The sequence below is a fragment of the Zootoca vivipara genome, chromosome 4 (genome assembly GCF_965207765.1).
Source record: "Zootoca vivipara chromosome 4, rZooViv2.hap1.1, whole genome shotgun sequence".
NCBI lineage: Eukaryota > Metazoa > Chordata > Lepidosauria > Squamata > Lacertidae > Zootoca > Zootoca vivipara.
Window position 1 is genome coordinate 21,160,593 of NC_142587.1, and position 26,396 is coordinate 21,186,988.

At 39.8% G+C, this 26,396-nt stretch overlaps 1 protein-coding gene across 3 annotated transcripts in view; it reads left to right on the forward strand.

Moving 5' to 3' along the window:
- The window catches only part of PCCA (propionyl-CoA carboxylase subunit alpha), a 231,211-nt gene that overhangs the window by 120,244 nt on the left and 84,571 nt on the right, over positions 1-26,396 (forward strand). For all 3 annotated transcript variants that reach the window (XR_015949464.1, XR_015949463.1, XM_035114547.3), the window contains exon 19: positions 20,520-20,622. Coding sequence is in view for 1 of the 3 variants with exons in the window: in XM_035114547.3 (XP_034970438.1) it covers positions 20,520-20,622 (103 nt within the window). In the remaining 2 variants the exon portion in view is untranslated. The remainder of the gene's footprint in view (positions 1-20,519; positions 20,623-26,396) is intronic.

Here is a 26,396-nt window from a genome sequence, read left to right on the forward strand (position 1 = left end):
AGCTTTTGTGTGCATGCACACTTATTCAGATTTACATTTATTAATGGTGCTTTTGCATAGACAGAGGAACTGATCAGAATTTGCAAGATTTCATAACCCGCCCCCCCCTCCCGGAATCCTACTGATGCAATAAGACTTTTTTCTTTCCTTTTTGAAAATAAAAAGTGTACCTAACCCTGTACCACCAGTTACCAAATTATTTTAAATAGGCGACCATTTCCCGCTTGAAATGATTTTGGCGTTAAAGGTAGCATAGACATAGACCAGGATACAGAAGATCATACAACTAGTTCCACTTGTCCAACAACTTGCTTGTGCTTCCCAGACAGCAGTCAATCTCTGGCAATCTGCTGCTGAAATTCAAAATTTCAGGGACAGTTTGTGATGATGTCATGTGAGCCTGATATTCAAAGAAAAAAGTTTTGAGATTTTACTAGATGTGTGCAAAACCTTGAATGTATGTAAATTAACTGTTTCAACCCTAATCATAGTGACAGGGTGAGTTGTGCTCATGAAAAGATCCCTTTGGTTAGTGGGAAATGAAAAATTCACCTGAAAATTTGCTTTATTGATGGCAAGAAAGATTAGTGACCATGCCGTAGGCCAGGGGTCCCCAGACCGGCCCGGGGGCCGGATGCAGCCCAATTAGCCTGCCAATCCGGCCCGCGACGACCCCCGCTGCCCGCCGCTGCCGCCCGCTCTTACGGTGCGCAGTGCGGCAGCGCTCTTCCGGGTTGGGAAAAAAGCGCCAAAAATCCTTTGTGCGCATGTGTATGGGCCTCTCCCGACCCGGAAGAAGTCATTTCTGGTGCACTTCCGGGTCGGGGGAGGCCCACGCGCATGCGCACAACGGATTTTTGGCGCTTTTCCCACCCTGGAAGCGCGCCGCCGCGACAGTAAGCACCCGTGCGCATGCGCACGGGCGCGCACTCCCCCGCCCGCCGGCCCGCACAGGCGCACGCTCCCCCCGCCCTTCGGCCCGCCGCGCGATCGGCGCGGTGGGAACCGGCCCAAACACCGGTAAGTCTGGGGACCCCTGCCGTAGGCCATACTGACACATAATGCTAAGCCGTAGTTTATAGAGAAGTCTGAATGAATGTGAGTAAAGTGTTGGGCTCAAACACCTCCCCTCCTGTCTCCTTATCTAGCACGGCAGAGCTTAGTTTCGTTTTTGTAGAAACCTGGCCTGGTTTTACATTCGAACCAAAGACCCTGGTTTAAAACCAAATCTGATTCCATTAACCATCGGTCATGAAGCTGGATTGTTAAACAAAGCAGTTTTTTGTTTTTTAAAAAACAGCATCCCTAATTCAAGCACAGCACTTGTGATTTAACAGAATAGCCTATAAAGGGGGACCCCCCCCCAAATTCCAAAATACAAATATTGCTATATAATAAATACACAATATTTTGTAATGCAAACCCTCTAGGCATATAGGAAAATATAGCCTCCCTTATTATCTTATTTCAGTTATTTCCTGTGGGAAGAAAGCATGACCTCTCTAACTATAAGAGCATTAGCCACCTCTGTTGGACACCATGAAAGGGTTTACTTAAGTCGATATTGTGTCAGATACGCTTACCTTCTTCACCTTGCTCTCTTAGTTGTGCTTTGCAACTTTTGTCCTGAGTCAAGTGTGATAAGTATTGGAGAACTGGCAGTTCTTGTTTGTGTTCCAGGCCAAATATCAAGCTTTTCCAATATAGTGAATTTTGAACGATTTGTTTACTTTTTGTTGAGCAAGCTATGCTCTCAGTTTGCTTTGTTGATAATAGCTATAACATTTCCTAATGAAAGCAGACTAGCAGACAAAACCTTAGGATTGCCAGGCCTATCATTTGGTCTCATCTGTCAGGAAGAAAATCCACTTACATTCAAGTTGTTTGTGTTGCATGCACAACAGGAAAAAAAATCTGGTGATGGAGATCTCTGACCCCCCCTTTTGTGATTATACTCCATTGTCTGCCTCCTCTTATGTCAGAAAATCTTGTTGATAATGAACCTAAACCTATCTCTCTGCAATTTAAACCCATTTACCTTTTGGTCTGTCCTCAGTGATTATGACAAGTAATAACGTTTTTCTGATTTTTTACTAAAAGGGTTCTTAAAAAATAAAAAATTGCAGATAAATGGCTGCAACTTTCTGCAGAAAAAGAAAACCTGCTAAGGTATATCAACCCTTAACATGTGCTTGTACCATGATACATATCTGATTCTGCATTGGAGAAGGTGTCTGTTTGTCTAACCAATGGAGGACTAAAGGACATAGTTAGCATTAGTTACTGTAAGTCTGCTTTGCACAGAAATCTCTAAATGTCAGAGGGGTTCTGCTTCAGAATACCAGTTGCTGGAAACTGCACTCGGGTCCTGCTAGTGGGCTTCCCCATAGCATCTAGTTAGCCATTGTGAGAAGAGGATGCTGCACTTGACGGACCACTTTCTGATCCAGCAGGATCTTCTTCTGTCCTCATTAATGATTTGTAATGTGTATTGCTTTTATAACCATTTTTGTGTGTGTAAACCTTGGGGAACTGTAACAATAACCCAATTGCAAAATTTTCTTTGGCCAGTGAAGCTGATTTATCAACAAAAACAATACACAATTGATTTTCTCAGAAAAATTAGTGGAGTTGAAAACAACAGCAGGCTTTATAACTGCTGCTGACTTTTGCTCCACCTGATTGTTATTGGCTTGTGGGGCATTGTGCACTGTGATTTGGGTGACTCATTGGAATGGGTGGCAGCCATAGGGGCGATTGTCTCTTTCTTGTCTTTTACTACTTCTCTGCTACCTCACATTCCTTTACCACCTCCACCCCTTGGCCCAACCGTACAGTAACATCAGTGGTGGAGCTGGGAAGGGTCAGCGGAGGACCATGCTGGATGTGCAGTTGGTTGAGGTGAGGGCAGTGTGTAAAGGTGGCTCTGGCCTCGACTTCAGTTCTTTTGAATTTAGTGGGGGAAATCTGGTTGCATGCTAAAAAAAGGTGTTTACCGTCATTAGGGTGTCTTTTTTTAAAAAAATATACTTTATTGTTTAAAAAATTACTAAACATAACATAAGGGTGTCTATTGCAATTATGGTGAGAGAAGTGTGTATTTTTGCTTCCTATTAATTCAGTTTGGAACTTTTTTAAAAAAACATTTTTATTTGATCAGTTTTAAAGGTAGCTTTTCAAGCATTCTTTTTCTTAGGAAAAATTGCAGCAGATTTCTCTTTTCTAAGTAATTATCTAAATGCTTGATATCACGTGGGTCAATATGATAATAGGCTTCTTGGATAACAGGGGCACAGATTTCTTATAGGAAGTAGCTGTGAATATATATTGCACTGTTTTGAACCATTATACGTAGCATTTACCTTATATATTCGATAGGTTGGTTTACTATCAAGTGGGTGCCACCCATTGCTTCGTCATTTTTACATTAGGCGATAAAACAACAATCCTACGGTTATCATGATGTCAGAATATGATACAGTTTCCAGTGGACATAGTTTGGCTTCAGAGAATCTAGCTTGTTTGGCGTAGCCAAGATCTCTCAATCTAAAAGTGATGTTCAACTAATGGGAGTCTTTATTTTCATTAGTAGTTTGGACGGGGGAATAGGAGAGCAAGTGCTCCAGGTGTGGCCCTCTCTTGGGTCTACTAATGTAATGTTTACACTTCTAAAGCCGATTGCCTACAGCACTTCCTATGTGTTGCTTGTGTTGGCTGCAAAGCTTATTTTCCTAATTTCTCTATTGGTTTTGGCCTCCCATCATTCATAGCTTGGAAAAATCCACGGTTTGCTGCATGCCTGTATTACCCGATGTAGCATGCTTGAGGAAAAATTGGCTCTGTGTTTAATAAAACGAGGACATTTTAAACCTTTGTCCTTTTAAAGACAAAGGAACTTGCCATTGAGAGGCCTCGTCTGCGTTGTCTGCTCCCACACCTCTCTGGCATGCTTTTGTAATGTTGGAATATTTTTTTGAATTGTAAAATGGAGCTAATAGATGCCTCTCTTAAAGTATCTTCAGAATATTTTTTTAAAAAGATTGTAAATTGCATTCAGCAATTCAAACAGAGATCACTGAAATGAAAAATATTAAATGTAAATACATAATGTATTTGAAATAGCCACAGTTATATTGTTATCCCCATGAGCCTTTGCATTTCTGCACCCATAACACTTTCACAATAGTTTATCTGAATATTTTTAGATTCATCATTACCATTATGTGAACAGTTGTGTTACGGTTTCAAATTAGCTTTAAGTGAATGGTGATTATAATATATATTTATTGGGGCAAAGAGAATGGGAAGGAACACAAATTTTTGGAATGTAATTTTAATAGAATAAAAACAGGCTAACAGAACAAATGATGCAAAATTCAGGATGTGTCATTTAATAATAATTAGGATTTATGTACAAAGACTTCACACCATCACAGTAATTCTTTCATAACATTCATGTGTGGTTGTGGTGGAGACATAAGAGTGTAGCCTATTATGTTTATTGAAATATCATGTAAGCCTGTGCTTAGACTCTATCTCTATTGGTGAACCGGCCTGCATTTCTAAGCAGCGGTAGGGCAAGCCGATCGGGCACTTGGAGCAGCACACATGCCCTGCGCCCAGGGGTGGGGCCAGTCACTCACGGACCAGGGCCAGCTGGAGTAGGACACTCCGTGGGACATCTGAGGAGTCTGCCTACCTCCTCCCACTCAGCCGCCCTACAGCTGAGGGGGAGGCGGTGGGTGGATTATTTGGGGCAACACGGAGCATGCGGGCACTCAAGCCACCGCGTCACTCCCAGGAGAGACGCGTGGCTTGGGCTCGCTGCAGGCCCTGTAGTGAGTTCCGCCTGGCATTTTGTCACCCCCTCAGTGGTGATACCCAGGGCAGACCACACCCACTGCACCTCCTTTCCTCTGTCCCTGTCTCTAAGGATATGGTTGCAAGCGGCTATCATTTCTGGTCTGCTCATTCCACCCAAGACACCAAATGTGCATTGGCCAGTACAAACCTAGAGGTGTCCTAACCTTAATCCATTGAACTGTTCCTAAACAAGGATATGCCATTTTATTTCTTAACCAGATCAAATATTAGAAGCTAGAAGGGGTAAGGACTCCCCAAAGGAACCAGATATTTCTCAGGAAGGTCAAAAGTGTGACTCACCTATTTGGAGCAAAAATAAAAAATTCCTTCAGTAGCACCTTAAAGACCAACTAAGTTTTTATTTTGGTATGAGCTTTCGTGTGCATGCACACTTCTTCAGATACACTTGAAACAGAAGCGTCAGACCCTTATATATACAGAGGGTGGTGGTGGGTGGGGGGGAATGGGTGATGGGCTGATGGGAGTGGTAAACCTGTAGATGGCTGTTAACGACTGCTGATGGCTGCAATTCGTCCTGCGGGGGAAAAGCAAGGGCTGAGGCGCTAAAGAAAGCTTGATCATGCATAATGAGATAAGAATCCAATGTCTTTATTTATCCCAGGTGGCTCCATGGTTTTAAGCTTGGTAATGAGTTCCAATTCAGCAACTTCTCTTTCCAGTCTGTTCCTGAAATTTTTCTGTAATAAAACAGCTGCTTTGAGATCTTGTATAGAATGTCCTGGGAGATTGAAGTGTGCTCCTACTGGTTTTTCTGTCATGTGGTTCCTGATGTCAGATTTATTTGGTTTATGGTTGAAATGAGATGTTAATCAGGGATTTACACTTACACTTTTACACTTACACTTACACTTTAGTTAATAAGCTTTCTGTTGCATTTGATAATTAGTATATTCAAAGCAGAGGTTTGTAAATTTTGATTCAAGTTAGAGAAAATGCACAGGACACTAGGCTCTCAAGCTGTACCTTATAGTTCCCCTTCTTTGCATGTTACAAAGGTATGGTTTAATCCAGGGGTGGGCAACCAATGACTATTATGATGTTGGATTTCTGCTTCTATCATTTGGAGCCAGCATGAGAAATAGTCAGGGAAGACAGGAGTTGTAGTCTAGCAACATCTGAAGGAACACAATTTCCCAGTCTCTAATTTAAGGGGTCCTAAGGTTTGGGCCTGGTACCTCTACAACCCTTGTCTCTGTGGCCCAAGATTTATCTTTCATGAATTTTTTGCCACTGTTAAACTGAAAACTCTATAAACACATTGCTTTTATTATTTAATGCAATGGCTGTCTTGCATGCAACAGTTTTCTATTGTGCTGTCACTAACTGCGATGTTTATGGTTCTCTTGGGATGAGAGAAAGGTGAGTATTGAGCTCTAGCCTTTGCCACGAGTACGGCTAAGTGTTCCATTCTTCATCAGTTTCACTGATGGCTTACATCTTATCACTCTATAAAACCATACAATAAAAATTTAATTAACTAAAACATCAACCAAACTACAGCAAAAAATAAAATGAGGATACAGCAGACTGCCACTAGCTGAGCATTTACTCAGCTGTTCACATGTTCAGTTGTTGAGCATTTTTTACTGCAGAGCCTCTTGAACCTTGAAACACATCAGAGATAAGGACGAGTCCATTTTGTGCTTATTTAAAAGGAGTTGGGAGAAATAGTTGGTTGCTCGTAATTTCTAGGTGTGCGTACTGTTTTTAGATCTCTAGTATGTTTGCTTCATTTGGCCAGGATACTTTCCTTGCCCAAGGACTGAAGCATGGATAAAGGATTTTAAAAAATAAAAATAAATAAAACCTTTTGTTTGGTCTGGACAGTTGACCCCCATGTGATGTCATACTGTAAAGTGTTTTTGAAGCTTTCAATTTTATTTTATTTTTTTAAACTTTCAAAAATGTGGCATGTGATTTGAAAGAAAGGGAAGTCTTAAGAGTCCTTTGGTTCATGGAACTAGTTCTGTGGCGTTTTGGATCCTGGTTGCTAAGGAAGAGAGTTTTGTATACAAGTTTTCATATGCATATTTGTAGGTGGGGGGTTGCAATTCTGAATATGAATCTTTCCTTTGATTCTGCTGCAGGAGCTGGATGGGACATTATTGTTAGAGTACTCCTCTGCTCCCTGCAATGATTCCTAAAGCTCTTGCACACTTCATCAGTATTATTGTAGTTCTTTGGCTGCAGGATATTTGGCAGCTGTTGCACCCCACTGGCAAATCCTATTCATACTTCTTTTCTATTCACCATTGCCATTGGAGAATTGATTTCTCCCTCCTCTGCTCTAACCTTTCCCAATTCATTTTGGATTGTTCAATGTGAAACATTTTAATTTCATATCATACAGCCATTCAGCTTGCAGCCTTTTTCCTTTCCTTTTTTTTAACTTGTCACTAGGGAAACAGCATAGCATGCTTCCTAAGCAATCAAGTTTTTATTTCACATGCTTAATGTTGCATTAAGCGTTTGCATTTTTGTTTAACCCCCTTAAATACTTTAAACAGTGGGTATGTTTTGCAAACTAATGTAATTTCAGTACTACGACTTTTCAGAAATGTTACCTTTTAAAATGTCAAGAGATTCATCAGCAAAATCAGAAATTGTCAACATGAATAATATTCTTCCTGTAAAATAAACAACTTCTAGATAGTATATTTTACACTTCATGTTTAAAATTAACAGTGCAATCCTATACATGTCTGCTCATACGTAAGCACCACTAGTGGACTTACTCACAAGTAAATGTGTATAGAAATGTAGCCTAAATTTGTTTAGATGAGCCACATAGCCATCAGTGCAGACTAATGTTGAGCTTGGAAATCTGAAACAAAAAATATTATTCACCAGCTCATTAGTGGATACCTTATATGTAAAAATGTCATTCAGTTCACATTTATTATATTTGTAAAAATAAGTTTTATAATTCAGAGATGTTCAACTTCTTCCTTCCACTTTACCACAATTACTCCTAGTTTCCCTTAAAATACATATTTCAAAATGGTCTTTTTGTTTCTAAATGCTAAAGTTACTACTTTATATCTTGCAGGCAAGACCATAATATTCCTTTTTTGCTAATCTGGGTAAAATAATGTTGCTACAATGCAAGAAAACTATAGTGTCATTCACGAAGTTTGAACTTGTAACATTGTTAAACAAATTCTTTTGAAAAAACCTTCTGCCTTGAAAAATAATATATGTGATATTGCAGTGCTAGTTTGCTTTAATTACTTGCTCTTTTTCTATATTAATTTAAGAGAACAATTGTCTTTCGATGATCCAGTTGCTTTATTGATACAGCCGAATGCATTTACAGGCTTTGTTTAAATAATTTTCTACACACCATTCTGTCAATAATAGGCTTTAAAGGCCGTTTCTTCTGTTAATTTCCAAGCCTTCTTTCATTTGCTCCTTGTTGTAAGTTAGAGTGAAAGCTACTTTAGGCGATTCTCTGCCAAAATGTGGTTTGGCAAGGGTTTATGACTGAATTTGGCCCAAAAGAGTCAAACATATGGTAGCAGTTAATTTACTGGTACTCCTATCCTCCTGAGAACTCCTCCCGAGAGCATACTACATTTTTATCTAACCTGCTCTAACTGAACAAGCTATTGGTCTAAAAGGTGATATGCCAGTATAGAAGGAGACCTTTAGGTAAAACTTATGTTCAGGACAGTCGTCCATATTAATTAAAGAAGCACAAAACATGCACAATCCTTAAAAACAAACAAACCAAGGCAGGTCATCCCAGTGTTATTACCTATCCCCTCGAGACTTTGCAAACTTAATTTCAGCTTTAAGCATAAAACTAGATACAGAGCTAAGCAAACACCCCTCTTTATGTGTGTTTGTCTGTAAATGCTTACACACAGAGATACTTTCTGTCAAGGATGAGCTCAAGTCAGCTGTTGTGCTGCCAGTTATTTTCTGCAGGTGCCTGTGGTCACATACGCTGCTTTTCACATGGAAACTGTCTCCTGCAGCAGTTCACCCCAGTTACAATTTTGCACGTGGCAGGTACTTTACGCATATGATAGTAAGACCCAAGCTTACGAACGAAAAGAAAGACAAGTCACATAAGGGAAAGGGAAGTAGAGGGGGGAGATAAATTTGAGAATGCCAGAATGGAGTGCTGAGTTTTTAGCAAGAACTTGCATCCAGTTGGGCATGTGCTGATCTTGTTGGTGTTCCTTGGTTTTCCTTGTTGAGAATGCATCTCAAAATCATTTCAGAAGCTCTCTTTCTAGAACTGATACCGTACTACTGAGCATGCATCTGCTGGTAGGGCAAGGCTAAGTGTGATAAGATGGGGTGTAATTAATGATCCAGTCCCCCCTCATTAAGGTAATGGTAGGGGTAGCCCTTGTTACTTTTAGTTGTATATCAGTCCAAGCTAAGCTTGTGTGAAGGGGATGCAGTCCTGACTTTTTGATCCATAGTCTTTAAAGCACATTTTAGCCTGATCCAGATGCATTGAAAATGTCCTCCGTACCAAAGTGCCTCTGTATTAATCAATCCCTGGCATCCCACTTTTTCTCTGCTCATTGGTTTTTTTAAAAGTAATGTTTGTTTCTGTCAGCCATATATATATATATATATATATATATATATATATATATATATATATATATGTAATATTTCTTGTGCCAGCACAAAGCCAAAATGGACCCTCAGGGTGGTTCATGAAATTAAATAATAACAAAACAATTAAAATCAAATTTAAAGCAGTTTCATAATATTAATAAATCCTTAGCAATTAATTTAAAATACTAACTTGATTCTGGACTACCATTGAGGAAGTCATTCATCAGTGCAAGCCTAGGCTCTTTCGGAGGGACTTAAATGGGTCTAATTACACATGCTGAGTATAGCTAATGTTGTATTGGGGTGTTTTTTTTTTAAAAAAACAACAACCAAAAAACTACCAATTTTCCCCTCTGAGAATATAATCTACTGTGAGAGAAGACAGGGCTCCAGCAGCCTCCCCAATTACTCAGAGTGACTTGATGGGATGTAGATTTGTTACAAACAATTAACCCCAGTGCAAAGCTTTTCTTTATCTGAAAAAAGGATGAATGCCCCTCCTCTTTATTTCACATAAATGTTCACTTATGCAGTTCATTAATATTTGCTCTATTAGAAGATTTTGAAAATTGCTCTTTTGTCTAAAGCAGTAATTTCCAAACTTCTACCTTCTATGTACACTCCCCATCAACATGCCTGTGGAGGGAACACCCATAAAACTCTCCCATCATCACTCTCCATTAGCTGAGGGTTGGCCCTAGAATACACTCAACTCCTCCTCCTGACTGCATAATGCAGGGCAACATGCCATCTTGTGAAAAAAGATTGTTCCTGCTGCTGCTCTTCTCCTGAAGGAAATTCAGGTTCCCTCAGCAAGCAGTTTGAGGACAAAGTCTTCCCCTTCCCTCTGTCCAGTCCTGAGCACTGGTGGCCAAGGAAATTTTAGGTACAAGAGGCAGAGTACAGGGAAGTAGATAGAGTTTGAAACAATGCCAGAGACCTTGGAGCAAAATAGCAGTCAATGCTACAGAACTGGAACTTCCTACTTGAGAATTGCATGTGCTTCCTTCATCTCACCTATATGGTTTAGGGCAGTGGTGTCCAAACTTTTTTCAAAGAGGGCCAGATTTGATGAAGTGAAGGGTCGTGGGGGCTGGCCAAATTTGTTGAGCTTTTTTTTTTTAAAGGATCCAAGTTGTTGAGCTTCCTTTAGGATTGAAGTTGTTGAGGTGTTTTTTTTAGGATTTTACCCCAAGAAATAAAATGCCACAGGGGCCGGATTAAACCAACCGGCAGGCCGGATTAGGCCGCCAAAATGGATTTTGCCTGGTTTAGGGAGTAGGGAATGCCTGATTTAAGCCCTGTGGCACTCTATATCAGTTAAACACGCTTGAGTGTGACCAGTGTTACTTATGGGTACTAGATATGTTTAAAATATAATAATACAATTGATGTTGAGACTTTTGTTTCCTCTTCTCTGTACCAAGAAATCTTGTTACAGATATCTTTTCTGGAGGGGCCTCCCAAACTTGATTGTGCAGGAAGCTGGAAGGGACTGGACAGGAAGTTCTGTTGCACATATGGAAAAACCCTTGTGCCTCCACAGCTTTAGCACTGGGTGCAGCAGGTTGAATTTAATGATGCAGTTGTGTGTAGGCAAAGGATTTTATCCAAAGCCCTTTGAAATTCAGCGTATAATATGAAAGATTACAGTATATCTTTGGTATGAACTATTAAAACTTATTCCACTAGAACAGATAGCAGATATCTGCCTCTAAGCCTTACAGTGCTTACTTTATCCTGAAAAAAGAAGAATATTTTGCCTAACTTGCAAATGGGGAAAAAGGAAAATGGTTTCAGACATGCTTATTTTTAAGACTGTATAGGCTTTCACTTATTACCCAAGGCATAGGTTTTTTACATCTTTGTAAATTCAGATAGCCTTGGCTGAGGTAAGCAAGTCATTGTTCGTATTCCCCATTAATATCAATAATTTCCTGTTCCCCACCCCATCCCATCTTCCTTTTGTCCTTCTATTTCTTTTTAAAATCCAGCTTGAAAGCTTCTTGAAACAAGGACTGTCTTTTCAAAAACTTAATTCCTTTGTGAAGCACACAGGTTGGACCCTGACTGCTACTTCTGTGAATGGAATAGTTCTTTCCATTTATGTAAGCAATTGAGATCCAGCAGAGACCTCCTTCTGGAGCAGCCCCCTGTACCACTTCTAATTGCTCTGCACCCCTCTGAAGTGGGTTTCCTGGGAGCTACAGGGAAAAGGAGGAATTGGCAAAATAACCCCCTATGTTTTTTCCTGCTCTTCTGAGCATGCGTCTGAATACAACCATTTATGTACAGTGGTACCTTGGTTGTCCAACGGCTTGACTCCCAAACGCTGCAAACCTGGAAGTGTGTGTTTCCATTTGTGGACATTTTTCAGAAGCCGAACATCTGACAGCTTCCGATTCCGGGAGTCGAACAGACTCCCAGAATGGATTAAGTTTGACAACCAAGGTACCACTGTATTGACTTGGTCATTATGTAAATAATGGCATATTTCTCCATAGAGCAATGGCTATAACTGTTAATTAATGGTTGTAAATTTAGTTGCTGCAAACCATAGTTAGCACAAATTGTTGCTTGCAAACCAACCTCAAATGGGCACTGACACAGATTTGGACATTAAAAATATATATTTTGACCTGAAGTCTGAATGGAACCAAAGGTGCACACTTCTTGTGGTAAATGCAGATTCATTTATCTCACATGAATGTTCAGTGTGAAGGAATTTGCATTTCCTAGAAAAGTGTGCACCATTCCATATTATTAAGTCAATTTCTGGACAGTTGTTATTTGGCCATGTTCTTCCAGTTTTAGTGCCCCTTACTGTCCTGAAGAGGGTTTGGCTTTCTTGCATTTAGGTTTAAAGAGAGAGAAAAAACTGAGAAATCAGCCCCCTGTCCTCCATGAATAGCTATTGGGGTGGGATTGCTACTATTCCCATTGACTTCTGCATCAGAAAATCAAAGACTGTCTTTTATATGGGCAGAAATTTAGCTAGTTTTATATAAAAGCATCTTTAAAAACCCATTCTGCAAATACTGTTGAGTAGTGGCTTTGTAAAGGTAATCTGAGGTAGCAAACCTTGGATGGTGTGCCCCATGGTTTATTCAATTAAATACGTTGGAATCAAATTTTCTTTTTTAATGTACAGATATACTTAGTGTATTTTCTGTAAGAGTGAGGAGCATATTGGGTGTGCCTGCATGTGTTTATATATGATAAATAAGTGAGTAGAATATTTTCCATATTTTAGTTCTCAAAAATATGAAAGCCCTGCTTTTATCTTTTTTGTGTGTGCTGTTGAGAATCTTTATGCTGGAAAATGTTGAAAGCACTGGAGTAGTAAAAGCTACGATTTTTGTTTTGTTTGGCAGTCGGCTTCTGTTTAAAATTCCTTTAATCTATCTATTGCATGCTTTTATATTCCTCTTGATAACCGAAGGCACGATGAAGGATCCTTCTTTATATGAACTCATTCAACAAACAATGCTGAAAAATGTTTTGTCTTTTTATGCCATAAAATGGACTGTTGTGTGAACTGTTAAATTTCTATTTGCCTTTCTTGATTCCCTCCCCCTCCTCACCCCACCCCTCCTTCCTTTTGGAAGAAAACCACAATTTCTATGCTAGATCTAAAGTTTCATTAAAATTGCTTATGCCCTGTCCCAGGCATTTTAAGTGGGCCATCTGTCTAAACATCTCTCTATTTTTTTCTGATCATTTCCTCGACTTATTCATGAGCCATGGGAGGGCTTCTTTGTAGTCTCCATGTAGCTGGTTCAGCCTACCCCCACTGAATACATCTATGTGCTTGCATAACATATCTTTTCACAGTGCTGGAAATTCTCTGAACTTGGTTCAGATGAATGGCCCACTTTCTGAAGGGTTTTTCTCCCCCCCCCTTCTCCTGTAAAGATTTGTATGCAGGAATTGACCCCAGTGCCTAAAGAATACAGCACATTATTCTTGATCGTTTATAGACCTCCCGCTGAGAAAGTTATGATGAAGGATTTCTTAATTATTCTTTGACCATTAATATTGTTTTAAGTCAATATATCACTTTTATTTAGCTGCTGAAATACTGAAATTGTGCAACAGGAAAAAATAGCCGCATGTATTTGCAGTGTGTCATGTAACATAGTTTTGCAATGTTGGGGTTGCTGAGATTCTTACCTGAGAGTCTGAAGACAAATTACACTTTAATGTAGGTTCCCCCACCTTAAGCTCCATACACCTGATAGTTTGAATTTTATTAAATAAATCTATACTTTTATTTTCATAACCCTTTGTGACATTAATTCATATCCCGTTACATCTTCTGCAGCAGTTGCAAATAGACGTGGGGGGAGCATCCCTTTGTAGCAAAACGGATATTGAGCTCCTACATGCTGATTGGCCACTGACAATCTAAGCCTGAGTAGAGCAGCTGTTTATTCTAGATTATATGAATGAAACTTGACATTGCTGCTTTTGGTTTTTATATAGTATAGTATAGTTTAGTTTAGCTATGGGTGATGTCCACCTCTTTTTTAGGCATCCTGTTTTTCTGATATTCTGCAGGTTCTCTAGCTGAGAATCCATTGCAGCAAGGAAAATACAAGCTGTGAACGCTGATGCTTCATACAGAAACAACCAAACCATTTGGCAGGGAGGCAAGAATGGAAATAGCAGCATATTGTGGTTCTTTGTCCATATAAGTTCCAAGCTATGCCTATTCCAGCTAATATTTTGCATGGTTTCCCCCCTCCTTTGATAAATCCCAGTGGTGTCTTGCTCAGTTTGCAACTGAAACTGTGTCTACACCTGACTTAGTGATGAACTTAGTGTCTCAGAAAATGGGCGTTATCTCACTGTCAGGATGACCTTTTCTTCTAATAGCAGTAGTATTGGAAAATGTTTTACAACTCCTTTGATCATAGCCAACACCTTTCTCCCATTTTCCATTCCATGCTATAACTGCAGCTGTCCCTTTTTGTCTCACAAGGTGAATGAGTGCACCATCAGACCAACTTTTCCACTTTAAGCCCAGATTCTGTCAAACTATCTGTCCTAAAATTGAAGACTCTCAATTCTTCCTTCCACCACTATTAGAATATTCTGACTTTTACTATCACCTGTTACACAGTGCACTGGGTTCTGGTTCAAAACCCTGTAAGTGGTTGACAGTGATTTTTTTTACGTTGTTGTGTGTGATATTTATGATATTTGTAGTTTTAATTGTAGTTTCTCTTCTGATTTTGGAATCCACTTTGAAAGAAAATACTTTTAAAAGGAGGATGCAAATAAGTAAACAAACAAACAAACAAACAAACAAACACACCCAACAATTTGACTCTGCGTATTTTCTTTCTTTAGCAGTGTTGTGCTAGCTATCAATTTTTTTTTGGGGGGGGAAGGTTCTGTTGCTGTTGTTTAGTTGTTTAGTCATGTCCGACTCTTCGTGACCCCATGGACCAGAGCACTCCTGTCTTCCATTGCCTCCCACAGTTTGTGTCCTCTGTCGTCCCCTTCTCATTGTGCCCTCAATCTTTTCCAACATCAGGGTATTTTCCAGGGAGTCTTCTCATGAGGTGGCCAAAGTATTGGACCCTCAGCTTTAAAACCTGTCCTTCCAGTGAGCACTCAGGGCTGATTTCCTTCAGAATGGATAGGTTTGATCTTCTTGCAGTCCATGGGACTCTCAAGAGTCTCCTCCAGCACCATAATTCAAAAGCATCAATTCTTTGGCGATCAGCCTTCTTTATTGTCCAGTTCTCACTTCCATACATCCCAACTGGGAAAACCATAGCTTTTACTATACGGACCTTTGTCGTCAAGGTGATGTCTCTGCTTTTTAAGATGCTGTCTAGGTTTGTCATTGCTTTTCTCCCAAGAAGCAGGCGTCTTTTAATTTCGTGACTGCTGTCACCATCTGCAGTGATCATGGAACCCAAGAAAGTAAAATCTCTCACTGCCTCCATTACTTCCCCTTCTATTTGCCAGGAGGTGATGGGACCAGTGGCCATGATCTTAGTTTTTTGATGTTGAGCTTCAGACCATATTTTGCACACTCCTCTTTCACCCTCATTAAAAGGTTCTTTAATTCCTCCTCACTTTCTGCCATCAAGGTTGTGTCATCAGCATATCTGAGGTTGTTGATATTTCTTCTGGCAATATTAATTCCGGCTCGGGATTCATCCAGTCCAGCCTTTCGCATGATGAATTCTGCATATAAGTTAAATAAGCAGGGAGACAACATATAGCCTTGTCGTACTTCTTTCCCAATTTTGAACCAATCAGTTATTCCATATCCAGTTCTAACTGTAGCTTCTTGTCCCACATAGAGATTTCTCAGGAGACAGATGAGGTGATCAGGCACTCCCATTTCTTTAAGAGCTTGCCATAGTTTGCTGTGGTTGACACAGTCAAATGCTTTTGCATAGTCAATGAAGCAGAAGTAGATGTTTTTCTGGCATTCTCTAGCTTTCCCTGTTTAGGGAAGTTTTTTAATGTGTGACATTTCAATGTATTTTAATCTTCGTTGGAAGCCGCCCAGTATCATCATCATCATCATCATCATCATCATCATCATCATTTCTCCATAATCCAGCGCATGTTTGCAATTTGGTCTCTGGTTCCTCTGCCCCTTTGAAATCCAGCTTGCACATCTGGGAGTTCTCGGTCTACATACTGCTTAAGCCTGCCTTGTAGAATTTTAAGCATAACCTTGCTAGTGTGTGAAATAAGCGCAATTGTGCGATAGTTGGAGCATTCTTTGGCACTGTCCTTCTTTGGGATTGGGATGTAGACTGATCTTCTCCAATCCTCTGGCCACTGCTGAGTTTTCCAAACTTGCTGGCATATTGAGTGTAGCATCTTAACAGCATCATCTTTTAAAATTTTAAATATTTCAGCTGGAATATCATCACTTCCACTGGCCTTGTTATTAGCAGTGCTTTCTAAGGACCATTTGACTCTCCAGGATGTCTGGCTCAAGGTCAGCAACCACACTACCTGGGGTGTACGAGACCTCCATATCTTTCTGGTATAATTCCTCTGTGTATTCTTGCCACCTCTTTTTGATGTCTTCTGCTTCTGTTAGGTCCTTTCCACTTTTGTCCTTTATTATGGTAATCTTTGTATGAAATGTTCCTTTCATATCCAATTTTTTTTAACAGATCTCTGGTTTTTCCCATTCTGTTGTTTTCCTCTATTTCTTTGCATTACTCGTTTAAGAAGGCCCTCTTGTGTCTCCTTGCTATTTTTTGGAAATCTGCATTCAATTTCCTGTATCTTTCACTATCTCCCTCGCATTTTGCATGCCTTCCCCCCCCCCCAACTATTTGTAAGGCCTCATTGGACAGCCACTTTGCTTTCTTGCATTTCCTTTTCATTGGGATGGTTTTTGTTGCTGTGTCCTGTATAATGTTACAAGCCTCCATCCATAGTTCTTCAGGCACTCTGTCCACCAAATCCAAATCCAGAAAACCTGTTCCTTACTTCCACGGTTTATTCATAAGGGAATTGATTTAGATTGTGTCTTGTTGGCCCAGTGGTTTTTTCTTACTCTCTTCAGTTTAAGCTGGAATTTTGCTATAAGAAGCTGATGATCTGAGCCGCAGTCAGCTCCAGGTCTTGTTTTTGCTGACTGTATAGAGCTTCTCCATCTTTGGCTGCAGAGAATATAATCAGTCTGATTTCGAAGCTGCCCATCTGGTGATGTCCATGTGTAGAGTCGGGGGTTAGTGATAGGCATAAATGGTAAGCAGGGGAGAAGACCGGCCTGTATCTACCCAAAATTCATTCAGGAATCATTTGTGAAAGTTCTGTTGACAAAGAAAATTAACCAATAATCAGAAAATGATTTTAAATGAGATCATATGTATATGGCATCTCCAAACTAAACCAACTCCAGAAGTTATCAAGGAAACGTGGATGCTGATGCTACCATGGTAGCTCTATCTAGGTGAGCAACTGACTCATTTGCTTGGCATGTCCATGTTGTTGCTCAGCTTTGAATGGGCAACTGACTCATTTGCTTGGCATGTCCATGTTGCTCAGCTCTGTTGCCTGATTATTAGTTCACAATGATTTGGCAAGTTGTTATATGAATAATTCAACATCTGTCATGTGACATAGTAGCTATGGCTGAGGTTATGTCTTTTTCCAACGGCGGAAAGGTTGTTCTGCTAATACTGCACATATTGTGGTAAGCATAGTGAACCAGAACTCTGGTAATAAGAAAATGAAAAATGCAACTGTCATAAACTAATAATAGAATTGTAAAAACACACAAAGCACTGGAAATATAAGAGGCTGGTGGCAGACCCAATACAGTACAAAATGTATACCTAGTGAACTGTGCTTCATAAAAAATAAGGATGCAGATTAATGTGTTGATGTCAGCACTAAGTTGCACAAAACGCTCTTTGAGCAGATGCTATTTCAGTGTGCTAGTAAATAAGAGTGGAAGTGAAGAATGTTGCATAAACTTTGGTCTGAGTAAACATTCCTTCAAGATTTTGCTGTTTAAACAAAAGGTGGTTGAGGGTGAAGAAAAGTATTCTTTTGTTGTCTCATAATTTAATAGTGCTAAAGAACCCAGTCTTTGTGAAATAATAATAATAAAAAAATTTGATAGATGGATTGTAGAAGCTCAAAATTGCTGGTCCTTCCCTCCATCTCAGTATTAATAATTTGCATCAGAATTCATGCAAGGGAAGAGAACACAGTCAAAAAGTAAATAAAAATGTTATTGACTAGGCAACACTGCCATGGCACTTAAAATGCATTCCACCCTCTCTGTTGGTCAAATCCACACACTTTTTTTCATAAGCTTGCTGCGATAAACATTGGGGAATCTTCAAAAGGACACAAATGACTCCTCCTCACCCAGGACACAAATGACTCCTCCTTCACAAATGACTCCTCCTCACCCAGTATTACCTGCTCTGACAAGTAGTGGCTCTCCAAAGACTCAATCAGGGCATCTTTCTCATTCCTGCCACATGAAATAAACTGGAGATAATGTGAATTGAACCTGGAACTGCCTACACACAGAGCATGAAATGTACCACTGAGCTATAGGCTCTATCTTCACTGCCATATTCCAACAGCTAGCCCCAAAAGGTAGATTCTGCATGCTTTAATTTTAGAATGGCCTTTTGTACATATGATTTGGTATTTCAAAGGAGATCACAAACTGATCGTTCTGGTCCATTCTGGTTTTGGTAAGATATCACTCATAAGGTGCTAAACCTGCCATTTAACTTGTGTGAGATACCGTAGTTGTGGGCAGGTTTATCCTGATACCATTTTTTTTTTTTGCTTTTCACTAAGAATCCTGAGAATAACTTTCTTTTTTCTACAAAAGTAATTAAGAATAGTAGTGTACTCTCTAGGATCATTTGAAGTATATGTCGAGAGCAGGAAACCAATAGGCTTCTGTCATAATCAAATCACTAAGCATATGTTGAGTGATAACAGGGGCATACAATCACAGGGGAAGAACTCAAGGAGAAAAGTGGGCCAATTATGGTAATGAACAGGTAGCCAAATGAAAAGGATGGGAGAGAGCACAGGGTAACAATGTGAAATTATGATTAGCGCAGTAAGCAGCTGGCACAGCCTAACTATTGTCAAATGTCTGGAACATCACGGCAGAATGCAGCTTAAGGACAGTGTGAAAGGACAAACTGCTTAGTCTGTGCATTTCTACAGGGAGTTCTTGAAATGTGTAAAGGTTGCATTGGGAGACCAGCAACTGTCTAAAACTTTCTTTTTGACAGCTTGCGATATTGCTGATTTGTATTGTGGGTTGCACCTCACTTGTTGGCTTCGTCTTACTTGGTGCTGTGTGCTCTAAGAATTTATTCAGAGTTTGATTCTGTTCCCTGAAGTCTGCAGTTTCATTTACTCTCAAAGCTATTTCCCCCATCGGACATAGTTAGTGGGGCTGGATATGTTACAAACCTGTAACAAATATAGACACAAGAAACAAAGGCATTTGAAAGTGGTTCCCCACCTCCTTACCTGGTAAAATTTGAATTCCACTTAATCTTAAAACTAGTGTTTTCATACAAATTGTCAGTCAATTTAAGATTGTTCCCCCCCAAAAAAAATTAAACCCATCTTAATGCTAAAATAGGAGCATTGCTGGATCAGGCCAAAGGCCCATTTAGTCTACCGTAACATTCTGTTCTCACAGTGGCCAGCTGAAGGTCTATGGGAAGTCCACAAGCAGGAACTAATACTAAATATTTTTGTACCATAATTACTTAGCGTGTTTATTATTAGATCCCTTTCCATGGGTATGCTCAACAGCTAACAAGATTAAAACATACCTACAGCAGGTCAGTACAAAATCATCTGTCATATGATGTTTCTTAAACTTTGAGAGCTTCATTTGTCTTTTTATGCTGTCAGTTAAGTCTTCTAGCGATGGCAGCAGTGATGAATAAAGAAAGGCTGGTTTTTTTCAATAATGTCCTTCCTTGACTGTTAAAACATCTTCAGGATCTGAGCAGAGATCTTGCTACCTGAAATACTTTAAACTGGTGATCTAGTATTATTGTGGATGCAAAGCATGTGCTCTATCACTTACGCCTTTCCTTACCATGTTCCTGCAGCTAAGGTTACATGTGGCTATAAATCAAATTTTTATCATACTTCAGCTACATGACACCCTCCAAAGTTGTAACCTGAAATGTCATGGTTCTAACATTTGTAATAGGCTGTTACTAAATGTAACCAGGAAGCCATTTGTAGAGTGCAGAGACTTGTCTGCCTCAGGAAAATAACATGTTTGGAAGGCAGCTGAAAAAAAATTGGGGGTGGTTTTGGGTCTATGGGATATTTTTACAATATTGTTTTGCTAGGTGTTGTAAGCTGCCTTGTGGGAGAGGCGGAATAAATAAACCAAGGCATCTGAAAAATTTATATGCATACAGTATATGATCCAAGTCATAGTTGTTATTATTTTTAAAATCTTGTGGTGAAAACAATGGAGAGAACCAATGATGAAACATGGGTTGAGGATGTTTAAAGTACTCTTATTCATCTTTCTGTTGCTTTAGGGTTTCTATTGTTCCACCTGATGCTAACAACTGGGAGCTATCAATCCAGCTGGGAGAAACAACTCACTCAGTTATAGCTTCATGTCAAGGGTCTACATTCTTGGTAAGCAATTGTTCTTTTTTCACAAGCAGCCAAGATTTTATTGTTATGTGGTATTGACTTTCGCCCCAAAACTAGAAGCTGAAATCCTTATTTATTTGCACACACTTGATAATGATGATAAGATGATTCTTAGCAATATGATGGTAATAAAAACGGGAAATCACTATTATTACTGTATTATTGCCACATAATAAGACCAGTCCATACACCAAGTTATTCTGTTTCAAACACTGGAATCCTTGCTGTTTGGTGAAGACCAGTGACTAAAAGGCACATACCTCATGTAAGGCCTGATGTTAGATTTGGTAACACTGCAGTAGCAGTTTTTAGAAGATTTTGAAACTCAGGTCATGAAAAGAAGAAAGCACTCCAACAAAGATGCACAAGTGGTCAGTCTCTGAGCTAACGCTGCATATTATTCAACAGGCTTAAGGTTAGAATATGGCACAATGGAGAAAGTGTGTGTTTGTGTGTCTTTTTGCCTGGAAATGTCTGAGAACTGAAACTTCCTGCTGATGAATTTTCACAGCCCGTTTGGGTGACCTTTCTATTCTAACTAGCTATTTAAGTATGCCTCGGTTTGAGTATTTTCAGTTTAAGTAGTTCGCGGACGCATCTGGAACGGATTAATCCATTTTCCATTACTTTCAATTGGAAAGTTCGCTTCAGGTTAAGTACGCCTCAGGTTAAGTACGGGCTTCTGGAACCAATTACACTAATACCTTGGGTTAAGTACGCTTCAGGTTGAGTACTCCGCAGACCCGTCTGGAACAGATTAATCCACTTTCCATTACTTTCAATGGGAAAGTTCACTTCAGGTTAAGTACGCTTCAGTTTAAGTACTCCACGGACCGTCTGGAATGGATTAATCCACTTTCCATTACCATGTTTCTCCGAAAATAAGACACCGCCTTATATTTCTTTTTCCTCAAAAAACAACAACACTATGACTTATTTTCAGGGGATGTCTTATTTTTTTCCTCCTCTTCCTCCTGCCGCAGTTGGCATAGCTGCTGTGCCTATCACTAAGTCTTACTTTCCAGGTATGGCTTATATTCCTTGAATGCTTAAAAATCCTGCTATGGCTTATTTTATGACTATGTCTTAAAATAGGGGAAACGGGGTACTTTCAATGGGAAAGTTCGCTCCAGGTTAGGTACGCTTCAGGTTAAGTACAGACTTCCGGAACCAATTGTGTTTGTAAACCGAGGTACCACTGTACAAAAAAAGAAGAGAGAAATTACAAAAGGACTTGGCTGTAAATCTCCTAGCCTTCCTCTTGACATGGAAGGGCAGTTAACTTGTAACTGTTCCATATGGGGAGGTGCTCCACCTTGTTGCTTCTAAGCTGCAAGTGTTTTTTTTGACCCACGCTAATGTTTCTGGAGAGAACCTTGCAGAGAACAATGGAACTCATGATATCTAGACCATAGCTGCCAAGTTATCCCTTATTTTAAGGGATTTTCCCTTATGCTGAATAGGCTTCCTCGCGAGAAAAGGGAAAACTTGGCAGCTATGATCTAGACACCTTGAAAGAATAACAGTACCATAAAGATCTTAGCAGTGACCACATCTCTCCATAGTGGAATGCTTTTGTGGAGCAAAATAATGTTAAATTTATTGTAATGCTAATAGGTAGAGTCTAGAAGAATCTAGAAGTATAAACAATGGTGAATCTACATACAATAGCCCAGTATTGTAAAACGTTGAATCTATCTAATTCACCACTCTGTAATTTTCCTGCCACCGAGAGGAGGAATGTTCAGTGAGGAATAAAGGAGTAAAAGATAATTGTGCTATCTTTCCATAGATGCATCATTTTCACTTTCTCAGTATTTATTTGGTTTACTTCTCTCTCTGCTGTGAATATGTCTGAATTGGGAAATGGAAAGCATGCTCGTTTTGGTATCCTCCTGATATTTAATGTCTTGGTGATAAAGGGTTAGAGATGGCTAGCTCCACACATCCTGTTTCCAGCCACTTGAATGTCAAGTATTCTTAACTCAGGCTACTTCTTTTAAACTGGGGCTGTTGTCTTTCTCAAAACTGGCAAACACACCAGATGTGTTCTGGAATGGAATTAAGAAGAACAAGTTCTCCAATGAGTTCACTTCCACGAAAGCTTAGCTTTCTTGAGAAACAAAATAAACTTGAAAAATAAACACTTTTTATTTTTAAAGGTAAACATTAGAAAAGAATTCCATGGGCTTTCTTGTCATGCATGTAAGCAATTCTCTGTATATTTTAATAAACACTTAAAAGTTGTTAATGATGTATTGAAATAGTTTTGTAATTAAGCTGAATACCTCTTCCTTACTTGGCACCTCTATTTTCCCTGTTTACATAAGTGTGTTCATGGCTCCAGCAATACTCAGTGCTTTGCAGAATTTGCTTTGCATAAATATTTATAGTGTTGTGGAATATTTTCTATTTAATCAACTTCCTATTCCTTCTCATCTTTCATGCTTACCATTTTGTTTTGGAATCTTATGTCCTCTTGTGTTGGGATGATGACCTTTTTTGACCAGTATACATTCCAGCCATATTCTTGGTCCCCTCCCCCTACTCTCCCGCTGTCCTTTTAAAAATGAATGGAAACCTAACCTCTTTGATGTAGGTCTCCCTGTTCACATTAAGGAGACACATGGATGCAAGAAGCCGATTTCACTGAGCTGTGTGTAAAGCTAAGGCTATAGATGGAACCAACCCTGTCTGTATGCAAAGCTTTGTATTTTCAGCAACTGCTATCCTTGAAGAGGGAACAGAATCCTTGCCAGTATTGCCTCCTCCTCATTCTTTCCTGCATACCTGAATGGAGGCACACAAAAAGGTGGAGGAGGAGAGGCATTTGGTGTAGGAAGCTGCTATACATTATACAACAGATGATTGGCACTGCACAGGAATGCTATATTTGGAATACTGTGTACAGTTCTGGTTACCCCCTTCTCGTGAAAGAATACTGTAGAGCTAGAAAAGATGCAGGAAATGGAAATTAGAACCATGAAAGGACTGGGGCACAATGTCTACAGTAAAAGGATAAAGCACTGGGGGATTTTAAGGTTTGGTGGAGGGAAGGTAAATTAGTGGGGCATGACAGAGGTTTCCAAAGTTATGAATGCTTTGAATAAATCAGTTAGAGACTTGCTTCCCTCTCTTAGACCTTTTAAGCCCAGGATAGTATGGGATCATTGTCTTAAAGAAGGAGTGGATAACCTGCGGCCCTTGAGTTTTTGCTGATAGGAGTTGTAGTCCAGCAACATCTGGAGTGTGGCAGTGATTGCCCACGCCGAAGAGTCTTGCTTCAGCATACCCAAAAGACTTCCCACCTATGTAAGGAACCCACCTGGTAGCTGAGATGAAAACCTTTCTCCAGTTGTATTGCCAGCACAGAGCAGGCAGATAGTGATTGGCAGAACATTTTTCTATGGTTTATTCCCAACTATGGAGCTTCCCAAGGAAGATTAACCCTGACACCTTTGCTGTTATCTTCTATGTGTCAAGCAAAATATTCCCTGTTCATTCAGACCTTGAATAAATGAACCACCCCACTTTATTTTCTTTGGATCCCCACACCTCAAATATATTTTTTTAACTGTTTCCTCATGAGGTCTTTTTCTGCTCCTTCTGGCTGTAAAATTGTTTATCTGCCCTATAAGAGATCCTGCGCATTTCAATTGCTCAATGTATCTCAGAGATACACTAACATATCTTGAAATTTGGATGTGTACACTTTTATATTAATGGCAGACAAAATAACATTCAAAATACATTTCCACAAATTAAAGTCACCTTTCAAATGAAACATGCATTTTCACCATGCATGATGACATCAGCATAGACAGATAATGGCCATTGCGCACCTGATACATCAAACATTGGATGTAGAACTGAAGTTATAACTCAGTGCTTTTCAGTTGAGGCTTTAGACATTCAACAACAAATGAGTGATAAATCATGATAGGACAAGACTGCATGAAGAACGTGTTTGAGTCAGCTTTTAGAAATATAGAAATCACCCCCCCTTTTTCATTTTCAGCCGTACCAAAGTTTCAGCTAACTGAAACTTCTTTCTTGCTGGATCCACTCATGCTGGTCTTCTGTTCATAGCTTTGAAACTACATGTGTGTGCAAGTGAGTGAGTGTGTGCGGCCACATTGTGTTTTTTTTGTGGTACAGGGATCTGCTTTGAAGTTACTGAACAGCAACAGCATCAGTGTGTGTGTGTGTGTGTGTGTGTGTGTGTGTGTGTGAGAGAGAGAGAGAGAGAGAGAGAGAAAGAGAAAGAGAAAGAGAGATCAGTATTGTGTGACCTCCATAATTGGGATCAGCAAGACATATGTAGTTGACTTCCCTTGGTTGTCTGGAAGTGAGATGGCAGAGAACAGCAATGGCTACCATGCTTTCTCTAATTTTGTGTTACTCCACACTCCTATAGCAACCATTTTGTGACTGGTGCCCACAGTGCTTTCTCAAAACGTGTCTGCTGGTCAAAAAATGAATGTCTTGTGCTAACTTCTGACTACAATGTGATTTATAATAATCCCATAGCATGCTGCTACAGAGGTTTCTTCTTTCTTCTTCTGTGTGCAGTCCTTGAACACCATCTGACGGTGGAGAACAGGGAATAATGCAGGTGCCTATTATGCAAAGCAACAATAATGTCCTGTTTACACATCATGTAAAGGAGAAACATTTGTGTTTGAACCAAGGATTGTGATTGGATTTGTTCCACTCCAAACAAGCTGTGATCTGTAACCTAGGTTTGTTTTTTGTTTACTGGTCGTGGTTGGTTTGAATAAAAGAAGCCACAGTCCTCACTTTGGATGTAATGCCAGACTAGGCACATAGTTTGTTTCTTTGGCACAGCCAAGATCAACAGGTTTACCGAAAATCCATTAACTATTGTTTACCATGACTTCTGAACTGGGCCACTGTCTGATGAATAGAAAGAATTGCAGTTGTCAGGGTGTGGCTGGGGGTGGCGGTGAGTGGAGGCTGGGATACAAAATGAACGCTCTAGGCACAATCCATTTCAATCCATTTCTAAAACATTCTGCACAAGCTTTGCTGAAATTAATGGGAGCACCACATAGGCGTATGAGGTGGATTGCGACCATTTATTTTTAAGACCGACAAGATAACTGTGAGCTCCTTTTGCTGGCATAGCAGCAGTAGTTCTCTTTATCAGCATGTTGAGTGCTGTATGGAGAGGTTAGACATGAATCAACAGAAATAGTAGTTAGCTCTGTGTGTCCTGGTTGCTGCCACTTCATTTTTAGCTGATTTATTTGATTTGAGCACATGCGATGTGCTGGATTACTTCCTTTTGCAACAGCACCTCTGAAATTCAGGCTTAGTGGGGAGATTTCTAGGCGCGATGCTGCCCAGACTTGCTTTCTTTACTCCAAATTTCATTGCCTTTCTCAGGGCAAGACAGGCTTATTAACATGACTTTAATATGGCTCTTAATGCTTTATAAGAAAAAAGAAAAGAAAATAACGCCACTGTAGTGGCTAGATGTGACTAACTGTTTTGATGTAGTCTTTTCAAAAGACTAGACCAGAGCTTCCCTTTTTGAAATGTGTAAAGCAGTATAGACACAGCTTCTCAGATGGATCTAATTAGTCCTTCATAGGGGCTGGATGTCCGTTTGTTGCAGCTGAATTCTCATTTCACTCACCCATAACTAGAAACACCTCGCTTCAAACACATTTCTTCAAAGAAAGAAGGGTTTAGGGTTCCATGTTTTACTGCTTTTTGATGTCTGTTTCCCT